Source organism: Silurus meridionalis, chromosome 9 (genome assembly GCF_014805685.1).
Source record: "Silurus meridionalis isolate SWU-2019-XX chromosome 9, ASM1480568v1, whole genome shotgun sequence".
In the NCBI taxonomy this organism is placed as follows: domain Eukaryota; kingdom Metazoa; phylum Chordata; class Actinopteri; order Siluriformes; family Siluridae; genus Silurus; species Silurus meridionalis.
This window is the reverse complement of record NC_060892.1, coordinates 15,317,150-15,333,989: the sequence shown is the minus strand read 5'-3', so window position 1 is coordinate 15,333,989 and position 16,840 is coordinate 15,317,150. Positions and strand designations below refer to the sequence as shown.

At 36.1% G+C, this 16,840-nt stretch overlaps 2 protein-coding genes across 2 annotated transcripts in view; both read right to left on the bottom strand.

Annotated features, from left to right (window-relative positions):
- LOC124391296 (cytochrome b5) overlaps positions 1-1,193 on the bottom strand; it is a 2,878-nt gene extending 1,685 nt beyond the window's left edge. Inside the window, exon 1 of the mRNA XM_046857773.1 lies at positions 864-1,193. Coding sequence (XP_046713729.1) covers positions 864-1,052 — 189 coding nt within the window. The 5' untranslated portion in view covers positions 1,053-1,193. The remainder of the gene's footprint in view (positions 1-863) is intronic.
- A 9,310-nt stretch (positions 1,194-10,503) lies between these two features.
- Positions 10,504-13,152, bottom strand: zgc:162592 (uncharacterized protein LOC561993 homolog). Its single transcript, XM_046857891.1, has 2 exons — positions 12,232-13,152; positions 10,504-11,501 (listed from the first exon to the last, which is right to left on the bottom strand). Exons 1-2 carry the CDS (start codon positions 13,031-13,033, stop codon positions 11,218-11,220), a joined length of 1,086 nt encoding a protein of 361 aa, XP_046713847.1. The 5' UTR covers positions 13,034-13,152; the 3' UTR covers positions 10,504-11,217.
- Positions 13,153-16,840: the final 3,688 nt, after the last annotated feature.

Sequence of the window (16,840 nt, the reverse complement as noted above, 5' to 3'; positions counted from 1 at the left end):
GTTAGTCAGATTTTTCTTTACATAATGATCGTAAAAGTATCTTGTAGAATAATTAATGTTCACATATAAAACCACCCTGAATATATAAGGTGTTAACTATTCATTGTACTCTCATGCCATATCAGTGTATACAACACTGCAACAAAACGTTTTCCAGAGTTTGGTGCTTTTAAACCATTTTTATACACATGCATGTCCCTTTTTTCTTCTTCTAATATTTCGTTTGACAATCAAATGTTACATGTTATGATTCTTTTACACCATTTTATGGTTTCATTTTTCATGCAATGTTTTTGCAAAAACGTTTTTAGGCATTTACAATATATGTATTATAGTATATCTTCTTAGTTTTAATATCATTGTTTTATCACAAACACACCATGATCAATTCTTCGTGCATGTAAGCCATGCTACTGGCCAGTAAAGAGGATACTGATAATATATTTCTCTTATGAATCGTAAGATAAAATTATATATTTTTTAAACTCACATTTAGTGACGGTGTTTCGACCATATTTTTGATTCATTTAGTTTTTACAAGGCATTAGGGATATAGTGTGACTTGAACACACTGTAGTGAATTATAAAGGCTGCTATAAAATACCTTTACATTACATTACAGCGTGTTATCAGATCAGTAGGCAGATGTCCTTCAGTTAAAGTGGTGTGATAAGTTATAATAAGTATATATAGATATAAGTTTAACGCGTTATTGGTGGAGCAGACAGAGCGCGAGGCCTGGTCGCGCGTCGCTAACGAGCTCCGTTAGCATTTTAAACGAAGGTTACAGCTAAGAAATGTGTGTTTTTATTTTATATAATAAATATGAGCAGGTAAAGACTTTTCAGACTAACTCCTCTCACCTCCTCCAGGAAACATGTAATATCGTAAACTTTGTCGTGGATAATCAGCCACGCGTCTTTGCTCATGTTATGAGCTTGAATCTGCTTGCGCGTGTAATATTTCACATCACCATCCTCGGCAGGTTGATGCTTCTCATCTCCCGTCGTCGAATTTGTGTTTATTGAATTGTTCTCCATTTCTTCCCCCATAATGACTGACTAACTGGTGGACTGACTCTGGTTCCGACAACACTTCTTATCTAACCGAGCACTGCTAGCGCGAGCCACACAGCTAACTCAGCTGTCTTGAGTTCCACTGCCGCACGTATGAGCAGCTCGTGCTGCTCCAGCGAGCCAATGGGCGCACACAACGTCATGACCGACTTCACGCTTGTCCTCTACAAATAGCAAATCAGCGACGTCTTACGCTTACTCAATGTAGCCAATCAGAACACAAGCGTGGATCACGAGACCGTAAAAGTAGATCGTGTCATTCACAACACCCTGAGATTTTGCGCATGCGCATTTGTTCAGCGCCTGGTGTCATTCCAGAATGAAATTCTCATGTATCTCTGACTATATATATTTTAGAATTAATAATATTTATACGTTTAAATTTGCCTAACTGTATTTACCTGCTATTCATGCAATGAATAGGAGTGATGTTATATTAGCAAGGTTATAGGATGATACATATAAAACATATTTGCTTAGCAGGATGAAATCCCTATTTGATACATCATTTACAAATATCACTTTGTTATTTATTGTACCAGTATTCTAGATATACTATATGGACAAAATTTTATGTTCTTCTTCCAAACAGCCACAAATATGGAAGCACACAATTGTACCGGGGGTCCTAATAGACCTTTTATGGAAACTAAAAGGCCCAAACCTGTTACAACATGAAGAAAAGCTCCCGTTCGCAGAATGAGCTATGGTAGCAAAATTTGAAGTGGAAGACCCCACTAAAGACGTTACGGATAAAATACATAGAATGTTCAGTCCCCATTGGTTTGCTCATCAGGTATAAACAATTAAAAGAAACAAACTTATAGGTGATAAACTTACACCTTTCATATAACCTAATTACAGCTTATAAAGCTGCTTCTAGACAATGTCCATTGTAAAAACTGCTATACAAATAAAACATAACTGAATTGATTCAAATTCATGTGTATGAATGAGCATATCACCATCACCATGCTCCAAAATCCAATCCAAAAAAATTAAAACAGCACATCTGGAATTGGATGTTCAACAAGCATATATAGGTGAGATGGTCAGGTGTCCACAAACATTTGGCCACATACTGTACTGGGATAAGATAAAAAAAAAAAAAAAACTCCCATTTGAAGAAATGTAACATTTTACTTTATTTTATTGTATTTAATTTGCAGGAATGTTTAAGAGTGAATCAGGTATTGCTGCGGTGTTGTTAGAGTTAAAAAACCAGAGGTTCACTACTGGGTTGAAAAAGTCCAACAGCCAGTTGGAAGCTGACACTGACATTGGAAATGTGGGGAAATGATCTTTAGTCTCTAACTGTCTCTATCTTAAAGACTTGTAACTGTGCCAGTATAAGTACTGTACTGCCAATGAATCAACATTTTTAAATGCTGTCTGCTCTGGCCCTGGTGCTCTCTTTACAATGAGGGGTGTGATAGAGCAAATCTGATATCACATGTAGAAAAATTGATGCACTTCAGTCAGTAATTATGCACTGTGATATTTGTTTATGGACAAGTAGATAAGTGTATATTTTTATAGGAACATATACTGTATATCTTAGTACACTTTGTGTTAAACCACAAAAATAAAAAGTATTTCAAAAGTCTACAGTATGTAGTAAAGATAAGGATGGCTTGTCTGTCGTGTGCAGTGGACTGATAAGTAAAAACAAGGCTATAAGTAACAAGCATGACTCAGTAGACAGGTTGTTAATCATCAACACTCCACTGGCATTATAAAACGTACACAAAGAAAGTCTAAAGTATATTTTATGAATAAAGACAAACCAATAGCTTTGACAGAAGATGGCAGTATATTCATGCTTTTTTGCAGGACCGCTAAAGTGGCACCAGAAAGAAGAACTATTATCACTGACTAACTGACAAATTGACTGAGTAGAGACGCATCCCATTCTGCACAGGTCTAGATTTTCCCTGCTTTAACCTGTATCAATATGCGGATATAAAAATCTATTTCTCCTCCCCATTTTGTGAATTTCATTCTGTTCACATATTTTTTATTTCTGTCCATCTAACATCATCTTACTCTCCAGTTTGTAGAATCGTTCTATTATTCTTTGAGTAAAACTGACCATAATGATTTACATCAAAAGCAAGATAATGCAGCTGTTATTGTAAAATCTTTTCACTTTTTGATGACAAATTGAAAACAGAATTCTAGAAATATCTGCAAGATAAAACTGAAATATCACATACATAAGTATTCAGATCCTTTACTTAATACTTAATAGTACCTTTGTCAGCAATTAAAGCCTTTTTGGGTACGAAACAACAAGCTTTGCACACCTGAATTGGAGCGCTGTGAAACAGATTTTTATTGAAGATATCTTTGTACATGCTTTATTCAGCTTTCCCTCAACTCTGTCCAGTCTCCCAGGCCTTGCTGCTGAGAAACACCCCAAAGCATGATGCTGCCACCACCATGTTTCATTGTTGAGATGGTTTTAGAGAGGTGTTTCCCCCAGACATATTTAGGTCAAACTCTTCAATCTTGGTTTCATCAGACCAGAGAATATCATTACTCACAGTCTGAGAGCCCCTCTTCCCTCCTCGGATCTGCCTACTTGCCTACTGTCCTGGCCTGCCTCTGGATGGTGTTCTCTTTGATTGGAGGCCACTCTATGCAGCAGGGGATCGTTTCTCATCAACGTCTTGGGGATACATACAATTACAGAGTAAGAACAGGAACTCTGAGGATTTCGATTTGGACTGTAGTTAATGTCAACCTTCTGCTACACTGACTCAGGACTACAGTTTGCATCTGATCACCTCAACATTGTTTATCTGAAATAAACAGACATTCTGTGCCACCCAGGTCCTCATGCCATCTCGGGGAGTTTTTCCTTGCCACTATCACCACCGGCTTGCTCATCAGGGACAAACATACACATAAAGAACCATCTTATTCATTCTTTATCACCACATTATTTGTGTAAAGCTGCTTTGAGACAATGTTAGATGCGCTATACAAATAAAAATAAATTGAAATTGAAATTGCGCACCGCATGAATCGAGAGTTAATAAAAATAAGTGCTGTAAAAAAGAATTTGTGTTAACGGATTGACAGCCCTAATATACTGTGTGTGTGTGTGTGTGTGTGTATATATATATATATATATATATATATATATATATATATATATATATATATATATATTTAGACAGGAGTATTGGGACATCTGACCTTTCCTGCCATATGTGTTTCTTTTCCAAACTGTTACCACAAAGCTGGAGGCACACAATTGTACAGGATGTCTTTGGATGCAGTCTATTAAAATTTTGCGTTTACTTGAACTTGGAAACCCAAACCTGTTCCAGCATGGCAATGCCCTTGTGCACAAAGTGAGCTCTATGAAGATATGGTTTAGGTGGTTTAGAGAGGAAGATCTTGAGTGGCCTGCAATAGATCTCTGATCTCAACCCTACTGAACATCTTTGGAATGCATTGGAACACTGACTGCACCCCCGGGCCTCCTCACTCTACATCAGTACCTGACTTTACTAACAGAGTGGAGGATATTATAAGAGCAAATTGGGACTATGTGGAATGCGATGCTCAAAAAGCACATACCAAACTTATGAACATATCTAATAGATAGATAGATAGATAGATAGATAGATAGATAGATAGATAGATAGATAGATAGATAGATAGATAGATAGATAGATTTTACAGGATAATGTTGTACACTAGATGGCAGCACAACTCAATGTAAAAATGACAGTTGCATTACTGTTGTATTACAAATCACACAATTGCTGTAAATGCCTCAGTGAACTTTAGTTTAACAATGTAATATTAGGTTAATCTACAAATCCTAAATAATTACAGATCATGCATGCATAAAGCATGCAAAATCACCAATACTTTATAATACTTGCATAATAAACAACGTTAATGAGAGTAAAATTCAATTTAAATTGGAGGTCAGGGCAGGACAGGAAAAGGGCAACATATTAAACACAATTTTTTCCAAATCTTGTTTCTTAAATAAATGGCCCAGACTGTGAGTCTTATGTCCTCTCACAGCCCTTTCTGCAGACTCAGATAGTCATCTCTGTCTTCCCAGTGCAGACAGCTGGAGATGTTTACACAGGAAATTAGATGGCCATTTTTTGCAATTGCCCCTCCAAGTGCCATATGGAGAGCTGCATTATGATTGTTTACAAGAAGTAAACTCATGCATAATAATTTAATCTGTTAAGATATGGATCATTTCATCAGTGGAAATAAGCGCTATTTCTTCACCTGACTGCAGTTCTGTCTTTCCACTGAAATTTTTTTTTTGTTTGAGGTTACCAGCATGAAGCTACGATAATGTGCATGATGGTTAAGTGTGCAAGCATGCGATGAAAGCTTTTAGTTGTTGTACAAACTGTGGTATCTCACTATTTAATAACGCACAGAGGAAGTGAACACTGATATAGGATGTTTGCACTGATCTATAGTATACAATAAGTGTGTGTACAGTGTGTGTACACACAAATACACAAGTCAAAGATGAGCAGCCACAACTGTTTTTTCACAATTGAAAAAAAAATATTTTTTTCTGATGTCTTCCCTCCTTGGTGCTGTGTTAATACTGAATGCTCCAGACAAGAAAACTGATCAAACTTGGGCTTTTATACAGGTGGTCACACTTGCTGATGATCAGTTTATCAGTAGCATTTAATTAGCAGGACCTGGCCTCATAAATCCTATGGAAGCAGTAAAGGTGTACTTAGATTTTCAAAGACAATTTCTTAATTTTGGCTTTATTTATGCAATATAACAAATAACAAGTCATTTGTTGTTGTTCGTCCAGGGTTGTATTTACTCTATTCTAAGATCCAAATGATTTTTTTATAATGTCTTGATAGGTAAACCCATAGAATTCAGAGAGGCTGCACTTTAATTTTCACATGACTATTTTGAGATAACTATATGCATTGTTATGATATAAATCAGATTCATTTTTTCACATTAGCTTTTCTTTGTTCTCTCAAGGCAAAATAAAAAACATTGCTGGGTCACACTGAAAAGCAGATTCTTTCGAAAATTGTGAAAAGTTACATCTTAACCTCTGGCTGTTTAAATTGAAGATGATAGTTCATTTGAAGAATGTCAGAAGAATGCAGTGACAATTGTTTTACAAAAGTACTTTAGGGTTTCACTCAATTTTTATGAAAAAAAGGTAAATATTTAAAAAGCAGTTACTACTAGAGAGAGATCTGAAAGAGAGTTATTTGGATCCATTCAAGAATATTATTAATATTAAAATTATACCACAGCACTCTTGGTATAAGGGGAGAACTCTTGAGATATGTTAACCATCAAAGTCCAAATTTCTTTCTTTCTTTAAAATGAAAGATTTCCTCAGTTTGAACATTTATATTGTATTGTGAATAGGTTAATGTGACTTGTAAATCATTACAATTTATTTACATTTTACTTTTTTTTTAAAGGGGGGTAATAAGACACTATGCAGTTTAAATGCTTACACTTAACTCTCTTTAGAAACCCAAACTGGAACCCAATGCAAACCAACACAGACACTGAAAACACATACAAAACTCCATGCAGACAGTAACTCTAAAGTTTAGAGCCCACTGCACGAATATGTTGATCTCATAAAACAGTCCTAAAATAACACAGCTTCTTGTAAACCTATTTTAAAAGCTGTTTGCATAATTTTTTTTTATCTAAAAAGGAACCAAGAAATACTTGGTGCTGGTGTAAAATAAGCTGTTAGGGAGTCCATTGTCTGTGCTGATGAGGGCAAACTGTCATGATTGTCTCCATTCTGTGATTCTTTGGCTTGCTGTCAGATTGAGTTTTTAGGATTTCATAGCTGTTACAATTACACTGGCAGCTAATGTTGAATGTCCCCACTGTTATAAATCTCCATGTATAAAGAACTTTAACAAGCATATTGTGTAAATATTCAATAGGTATTAAAAAAGAAAAAGCATTATGGCAAAAACATGTAAATAGAAGGAAAATAAAACAAAGAAAGCAATTTCTAAATTGGCAAATGAATCTACCATAAACCAGTTCTGGGAAATTTCTGTGCTGTTCTTTAAACAGAGATAAATATGAAAGATTTTATGAATGCAAGTAATTTCTAAGATATTTGAAAATGTTGTGGTGTGAAAATATAAAACTCTGATATAAACTTATATACATAGTGACTATGGTTAATGTTGTTTATAAGATCTATTTTAGAAAAGTATGTTAGTTATAATGGCACGTAAACTTTAAAGAGATAAATGAGGAAGTGATTACGTAGCGTGAGCAGAGCTCATGTAGAGTGGGCGGTTACAGATAACAGTGCTTGCAACACTGGGAAGTAAAGACGTTTCTGCAAAAATTTTGATATATGTTTTTTTATATATATATATATATATATATACACACACACACACATACACATACACACACACACACATACAGTATATATGTGTGTTAAATATATATATTTAATGTGTTAAATATATATATATTTAACATTTTTTACAAATATTTGATATTATGAAAACATACTGTCTTGCATTAAACCTTTAATTGCTGAATGAGAAAGAATAAATTGTTTAAATAAGAAAAAAATTATTTTTGAAAGCTGTTTTAAGATGTGAAAATGTGTGCTGCACAAAACAGCTGTCTCATTTATCCCACACAACACTGCATTAACACTTCTCATTGCTGCAAAATCTGCAAAAGCATTCTAATATCTATTTCACTCACAAGAATTCTCTCTACACCCATTACACTGAAACTCAATGACCAATGCAGAATAACGTAAACCTTCTAGGAGGCCAGGGGGTCGAGCTCAGATGACCAAAGTAATATGATTTAGCTCAGGCTGTGAGATTTTATCTTTTTCCTCATTCCACCATTATGGAGAAAAAAAAAAGGGAGAAACACAGCGAGAGAGAGGTAGAGAGAAAAAGAGAGAGCGAGAGAGAAATTCATTATCAGCCTTCCTGAAAATCTTCCTCTGGAGTGGGGTGAAAAATGGCAAATGATTACGTTGTCTTTGGAATTCAGTGATGGCTGGTGGCCATAATAGATGTGAGGTGAACATCTAATTATCAATTGCTGGATATAGATTCATTATCAATGCATTATAATCATGGGGTCTTTTAATGGCAAAAGAATGAGAAAACTGTTACACACAAAGCATATTTCAAGTCTGTAATGATTCTGGCTTCAAGCTGTATTTTATTAAAATGTCAAAAACAACTAAACAGAAGTTGTAACTTTCATTACAACTTTCATTGTAATAGTTTGTACCTTGATTTTACAATGTGTACAAAGTCTCTACATTTCATGAACAAAAGTGATCATTTATCTACTTCATGTTCTTTACAAACAATTGTATTTTATATACACCGTCTTAATTATTGAGGGAAAAAAATGCAACTTACATCCTATTGGTCACATACACAGTACAACATGTACAAAAATCTAGAAAATATAAAAATGGCACATAAGAAACTAACAGTGGAAGTAAGAGTATGGTTCATGTTAAGGAACCATAGACCCAGTGCTCAGCCAGGAAAAAAAACAGCAGCAGATGAAAGCCACTTCATGGTTACTTCCCTTAAATTTCAGATGATGTCCAACAGTGCCATCAGCAAAAAAGAAAGAAACCAATGGCAACCAGGTACACCTAATTAGAAGAGTTAAAATTTGAGTCCGAAGAAGTCTAGCCAGAAGTGGTCTTTGTGGAAGAATTGCAGCCAAAAAGCCATACCTAGGATGAAAACAATCCAAAGTGACTCACCTGCTGTATGCACAAAAACATTTATTGGGTGCAGAACAATGGTAGCAGGTGCTATGGACCGATGAGTCAGTAGCAGGAGGCAAGAGCAGTACAATGCCTACAACAGTGAAGCTTGGTGGAGATTCCTCACAAGTTGGGGGCTGCATTTCTGCAAATGGAGTTGGGTTAATAGTGTCCTCAACAATGAGAGAAACAGGCAGGTACCAACCAAATCATGTAATACCATCAAGATGGTGTCCGATTGGCCCTGAATTTATTCTACAGCAGGACAACGGCCCCACACATGCAGCCAATGTCATCAAGAACTATCTTCAGTGCAGAGAACAACAAGGAGTCCTGGAAGTAATAGTTTTGGCCCCACCGACCATTTAAAAGGCATTGAGGCAGCTCATATCCATAGATCTGTGGTTAGTGCCCAAGGATATTTGGAACAATCTACATGCTGAGCTCCTTCTAAAACCATGTGCAAGTATACCCAAGAGAACTGATGCGGTTTTGTAGGCAAATAGTGTCCACACCACATCATTTTATTTGAGTTTCTTATGTTCATTTAATTTCCATTTAGATAACTGATAGAAATAGTCTAACATTTCTGAAAGCATGCTTACTTTACAGCATTTTCTTCATACCTGCCATAAACTTTTGCACAGTACTGTTTACTGGCTGAGGTAAAAGTCTCTTAAATAAGAAGGAGATCCAATGGTAACAAAAATTTACCTAAAATGACTATCAATGACAGGCTGCATAATCCTACAGTCCAGGCTAGAAAGAAATCAGCCCCATTTTTTCTTACCACAAGTGGATGTTGCAGATGGTTCCAGACTAATTCACCTTTTAAACAGCAAACATGAGACACAAAAGTTAATTATTCCCAGTTTATCATCAATAAACTGGTACATTATAGGACATTATCAAGGTGTAAAACATAACCTTATGTGCATGTGTTTATTCTGCTCAAGTCCTTTCTAGAAATCAGGTGTAAATCTCTAGAGGTGTCATTCACACAGCCGAGCACTCATGCATGTCATCCCTTAGTGGTGTGGATGGAGGAGTGCTGGGATTTCATCAGACATGCAGGTAGCTCGCACCAGGCTGTCAGCGGTGCAACATCTCAATGACGCGTCTGAACTGATAGCACAAGGAGGAGACAAAGGAATCTCAAAAATAACTGGTTAAAAGACTGCATAGTTCATCTGGCTTAAAAAGAAAATGGGGAAAAAAAAAAAATTATATATATATATATATATATATATATATATATATATATATATTCCTCTTCAGTCAAAGCCTGAATTTGAAATTAAAGTTTGTAATATACAGACACTCTTAAACATTATGGGTAAAATGTTAGCAGATAACCATGATTTCCCCTTAATATTTCCCCTATATCCATCTTTGCCAAATTAATAAAAATAAATAGAAAAAGTCAAATACAAGGGCTTTTAAGCTTTATTTTACAAAACAAACATTTAAACATTACACTAAAATTAGTTATTTATAAAAATGTTTACAAATCATTTTTTTCATCTCATTTTAATCTTTTTTTTAAATATCTGAAAATTTGCTTAATTACATACACATTAACAGGCCTCTAGTCTTCCTTCAAAAAAAAAAAAAAAAAAAAAAACTGTACCACAGTTATTATATAAAAAATAATAATCTACAACAGACAAGATAGTTTACAAGGAAAGTGCCAGAAAAATTATATTTACCCCTTACATTTAAATTAAATGTGCATGAAACAGGAGAGGAAATAAGGGAGAACATGGAACTCTACCAAATGAAAAGAAAGAAAAAAACATTCCAACAGACATAGCTGAGCTGACCTTTATATGACACTAAGTGCCTAATTACTTTCCTTTTGTATAAAGGTTAACCTTTTTGTACTGCCGGCTGTTGACATATTGATAAAATCTGACAGAACACAACTTCCATTATGCAGTTGACTGAACATTAAAATTAGAGAAAAATTGTTGCAGTGGAAATCCAGCCAATGTGGTTTATTACTGTAAGAAAAGCTGACGGCTGTAAAAGGTAAATTGAAAAACGAAGAAATTGCAGAATAGGAGAAAAACAAGTAGTAAGAAGTAGTAAAAGGTGTGTAACTTAAAATAAATAGAAAAAAAAGAGAAAAAAAAGTGTAATAGTGCATTGAATGTAAAAAAAAAAAAAAAAAAAAAAAAAAGGCACAATTTGCCCACAAGCTAAAAGTCTGTATAAGTAAGGAGGATGAAATGAACCATACCAGTGATTCACAGGTGTGTCATTATCCCTTTTTCCATTCCCACATGACTAAGAAAGTACTTTTAAACCCCTGGATGCTCAGCTGTTTGAGGTCCACTTGGCCTCTTGCTGTCAGATGTAGGTCTCAACAGCAATTGTGAGTAAAGTGCAAGTGGACGACACGCTGGAGGACCTTTCATGCACAGTGTTGTTATTCAGAGTAGCCATCACAGAGTTGTGTGCAAGTTTGCTGTCAGGACAAGGTCTGAAACAAACCCTCTGCAGGACAGAGTGAAATTTTCTCCTGAAGCTCTGGTTAATCCAAAAGTAAAAGATACAGTTGAGGAACCCATTAGATGTCGGTAACCAGACGGCCACAAATTCCACCCACTCGGGGACACCACTGCCTGATATTGCTAAAAAAAGGTCAGGACAGAAAGAGCGTTAGTGGGTTACGGTAGACATTTTTAAACCATGTCCTGTAGCACACAGCCTACTGAGACAGTCTGGGGGAAGAAAATAAATTTAATAATTCCTAGAACTTGGCTGAACTGGATTTGTACCAAAATGCACCAAACCTGTACAAAGTATATACTATCAATGTGGCTGTGGACTCTGAAGGATTCTACACCTCACCACTGAAGTAAATGAACTGGTGTTCTTTTTTATACTGTCACATTGGACATCAAGTCCAAATCAGGTTCATGTTAACATGCGTATTCTAATATGTTCGTTTCTTTTGTAACAGTACATATATTAAACTTTGCATGGCAGATAATTCACATAAACTGATCGCAACCACGTGTAATCATCGACCAAGTTTTTTTTTTTTTAAAGATACATTTATTTAACATTTTGGAAACGTTTGTAGTCAGTGATTTGCAAAAGTTAAACAAACAAAACAAAAAAACCCTAAGACAGACCAGTTCTTAACTAGTTTTTAAATAGTTGATATGTAGATACTTTATTTCTAATTATTTATTAAAAAGTATGAGATTATCCGATTCTATTCTTCAGAAATTATGTCTTTCCTCTGTGTTATGCCATGTTTGGTGATTATGGACTCAAATCTTTTAAAGAAATTTAGCCACAATAAATGCATATGCAAAGTGTCGCATGGCTGTTCCAAGTGCGAGTCAAACCTACCGGTGTAGATCATGATGACCATGCAGGGGGTCCAGCACGTGTAGTAGGCGGACATGACGGGCACGAGCACGCGCGAAGCCACGTTAGGCCTAGTCCATCGACCCGAGCCGTGTTTCCTCAACTTCCTCCTCTGCCTCCTGGCGGCGACCCACAGCCTGAGGTTACAGACGGTCATAAGGGCCGAGCAGGGGAAGAAGATGAAGCCGGTAAGGGTCAGAGAGTACGTGACGTTGCTGGAGTACGACGGGTTGCACACCAAGGACGCCGTGGAGAAATACACGTCTATGATTCCCTCCGGGCACGATATGGGCACGAGAAGGACAGGAGGAAAGAGCCAGGCGAATGCGATGAGCGCTAGGGCGCGTCTCCGGGTCAGCAGCGTAGAGTACTGCAGCGGGAAAAACACGGCCACGTAGCGCTCCAGGCTGATGCTGGCCAAGGTGTACATGCACGTGGAGTAGACGGTGGCGTTAAAGAAGGCCACCACGTGACAGAACGGGTCAGGCTCGTTGCTGTAGTCCTTCAGCAGGCTGACGCACAGATTCAACGGCATGACGATCAGACCGAACGCCGAGTCCGCGCCGGTTAACGATAACAGAAAATACCGTGAATTCCGCGACCAACCCGGTACCGCGGAGTAAATGACTGACACCACGGCAACGTTCCCCAAAGTGATCATAACACCCAGGGCCAAAATAATCCCGATCTTAACGGGCCGGTGTACCTCCGGCAACCTCAGTGTGTCTGTGGTTTGAATATCTAATTCGTACAAATCACCCAGGAAAGACTCGTTATTGCTCATGATGCTGGAGTTAACACTAAACACATGGACGCCAGCTCTTTACGATCATTTTATACAAGTTGATACTTAAAAAATAGGAGAGTAGAAAGAGCAGCTCCAGTTTTCCTGTTACAAACAAATAATCAAGAAGGAAAAAAAAGTCAACACCTGTGACCAATCAGACTTTAAGCATGATATGACGTAACGCATCCAATTAGACGCTTAAAATACCAGAATAGTCACGTGACATCCCTACGCACCCTATTTTTTATTATTTAAGATGTAATGCGGTCATCAAAGATTTTGATTCAACAAAAGTTTGTGCAACAAAATACAAGCATAAAAGTAATTAAAATGTTAGAGAAAAGCTCAATTATAAGCTAAGTGAAGTTCAAGTACAATTGGTCACTTGATGTTTCACACTCTTTGTGACCCTGGTTTATTCATGAGCTCAGGGTACTGTCTGCATTGTCGGTGACATTGTCACTGTTTAAGTACAGGTACAGAGATGGTTATGGTATAATAATTAAGATAACACTTTACAGGTAAAGGTAAACAGTATTATGCATACCAGTAATGGGGTTACTCTGAGATTTCAGGTTTCCTCTAATTTAGTGTCAAAATGAAATGCCAAACATAAATTGCTCCAAGGTGTGATAGTGTGCCTGCACCATCCTGTAATAAACTGGCATGCCATTAAAATATAAGTTTTTCCACCCAGATCTAATGTTCCCAGAATGAACACTGGATGTGATCATGACTGAAGATGAATTAATGAAACAAACACTGTCGCTCAAATCATTATTATGTCCAGCACTTCCTGAAAAAATAAACATACTAACTGTTCTTTCATCTACTTGGATTTTGATGTGAATTTTCACATTTGTATTATAAAATTAAGTTTTCAAAGACAATTCAAAAGTGGTCTAATATTGTTCTGATATTGATGTATATCAATATTAGAATTGTATTACAAATTAAAAAAAGAAAAAATAGGCCATTGCCTTAGGTTATGTAAGCAAGTCTTATTTTGTTAATTTTATTTGTCTTTTGATGATTTAAGATGTATTACATGAAGAAAGGAACATGTATTGTGTCGGGGGGGGGACGATGACTCAAATAAGTCCTTCAATATGTTTTATGGATGAAATGTGTAGTCTCCAGAGCTGTTTTATTCTGCCAATATAAATGCATTTATGCCTGCGATTGACTATAACCTTGAAATCTGAGACGATACAAACACTGCAAGTCTTCACCACATTGCAGTCCCTCATTTGATTGTCTGAGACGTTCTGGCTCTCATGCCCTTGTGCTTTTCTCTGTGTGCTTTTAATGAGCCAGATTCTGCTTGAAGACACCTGAGCTCATCTGTACTGGAGCCCTAAAGAGAGGATGAGGTCAACCCATTAGACAAGCAAGCTTAGTGCAGATTTCTGAAGAATCATCATGTTTCTGTACCTGAGCCGTCGGACTCAGTTCATCTATGGGAACGTGTTCATTAAGACACTGACAACTGCATGCATCATGGCGGGTTTCAGCTGCCTCGTCACTGAATAGGCCTGTTAATGGTTGACTAGGCTGCTCACGGCCGACTCGCTGCACCGCCTGACACGCCTCACAGAGCAACGACTTTGCTAATTAGTTTTTAAAAGACCATTAGCATAGGTACGGCTATGACTAAGCTATTTTTGACCTCTAGCACAATGTGGAGCAGCACAGAAATCCACATTTATACTGCAATTACACTTCACACTGCAGGCATCAGTGATAACACAGCCATTCAGAAGAAATCGGAGTGACAAGAGATTTGCTGAAAATAATTATGAATGCTGTATTAGTAGTAAATCCAGGAATATAGAAACATTATTTGTGGCTTCTAATTACAAATAGATTGCAAGATTGCATTCAGAAAGTATTCAAAACAGTTGTTTTTTTCCACATTTTGTTATGTCACATCCTTATGCTAAAATGGTTGGAATATTTTCACATTAATCTACCACATTATGACAAAGCAAAAACCATATTTGTGATAAGTCAATATTACATTGAAATAAGTATTCACAGCCTTTGCTATGACATTTTGCCAATTTCTCTGGATCATCTTTGACATCTTTCCAGATCAGATGAGATCAGTGAGGAAACAAATTTAAGTTGCATCCAGAATAATGTAGGCAGGTATTTTACTGAGAGTCTATTTTCACTTTTTTACATTACCCACAATGCTGTTCAGCTGCCTTCAGCACAGTGGTGTGATTGGATTTCGCCCTCTTTTTAGCTCTTCTTAAAAAACTACAACAATTTTTGTCCTTCAGTCTAAAGGCTCTGCTCAAACGGATCAGTTTCCAATGGTTTAATTTAATTTCAGTGTTTGCCAAGTCTCTGCTGCAACCCATGTTGGGAGGAAACTGGAGAACCCAGATTAAACCCATGTGGACATAAATCTCCACAGAGACAGTAACTTGAGCTCAGGATTGGACTGTGGACCCTGTATGAAGGCAACTGCTCCATTCCCTTCAAACAGAATGTGCAAGAACACATACATTTTTATGTGTAGAATCAATTTAGTGACATTTATAGGAAACAAAATAGGTTTAATGAAAAAAAAAAACAGTATAAATAAATATTTAACACTATTTATTCTTTGTGTTCTAAATATCCATTTCTTTTAATCCCATTTTATAGTGAATAATATCTAAGATAAAATATTTTTCCCTTATCAAAATAGTCATAATTCAACCACCAGCTGTGTAGTTAGAAAATGACTGAGGGTGATGTATGGCAATGCAAATTAATCTAGAATAACTATGCAACAGATATGAAAAGCAATAAAATAATCCCATATCTCTAAGTTTACATTGTTCTATATGGTTTTACAGGGGTTAAAACCAATAAAATAGTGTTATATATTATGTACACAAGCTAATTATAAATGTTAAATTGTTTTATATATATATATATATATATATATATATATATATATATATATATATATATATATATATATATAAATAACGTTATATTCTTGATAAGAGTTTCAACAAATCCAGCATAAACCTGTTATGAAATATAGACAACCTTCTGTCAAGAACTGTCCATTAAGAGATAATCAGACCTTTAGAGAAATGCCTCTGTTATGTAGATATGCAGCAGTGGGATTTCTAATGGATGCATTAACAAGATGAAAGAACGAAAGAACGAGGGTGCAAATGGTACCTGCAATTAAACCACATAATGACAACACTTACTTTTAGACAAATAAAGATACCAAGAGGGGGGTTTTGTAAATGCACACCCCTATTTTTCTTGGCATCAAAAATCTTGGAAAAAGCCTTCCCTGTAGATTCAAGATTATTAGAACTGTAAAAGAGTGATAAATTTGGAACTGGACATTTAACAAGCATGATGATGGTCAAGGGGCTTAAACTGATGGCTACATACACTGTGACAGAGTAAAGAGAGAATCATCCATCCAGGTTCATGATGTGAAGAGATGAGTAATACAGGCTATCATTATTATTTTGAAAGAGAGAGAGAGAGAGAGAGATAATCTCTCTTAGGCCTGTGTCAAAATGTCCAAACCAGATTCCAAAAAAGTTGGGTCACTGTAAAAATTGTGAATAAAAAAGGAATGCAATAATTTACAAATCTCATAAACTTATATTTTATTCACAATAGAATATATAAAAATTTCAAATGTTGAAAGTGAGACATTTTGAAATGTCATGCCAAATATTGGCTCATTTTGGATTTCATGAGCTACACATTCCAAAAAAGTTGGGACAGGTAGCAATAAGAGGCCGGAAAAGTTAAATGTACATATAAGGAACA

Bases quoted from the DNA above. Each gene is read 5' to 3' on its own strand.
- zgc:162592 (XM_046857891.1), bottom strand. From the start codon at position 13,033: ATGAGCAATAACGAGTCTTTCCTGGGTGATTTGTACGAATTAGATATT. The intron at 11,502-12,231 runs GTAGGTTTGACT...ACCTTTTTTTAG, and splicing joins GGTCATCATGATCTACACCG to CAATATCAGGCAGTGGTGTC.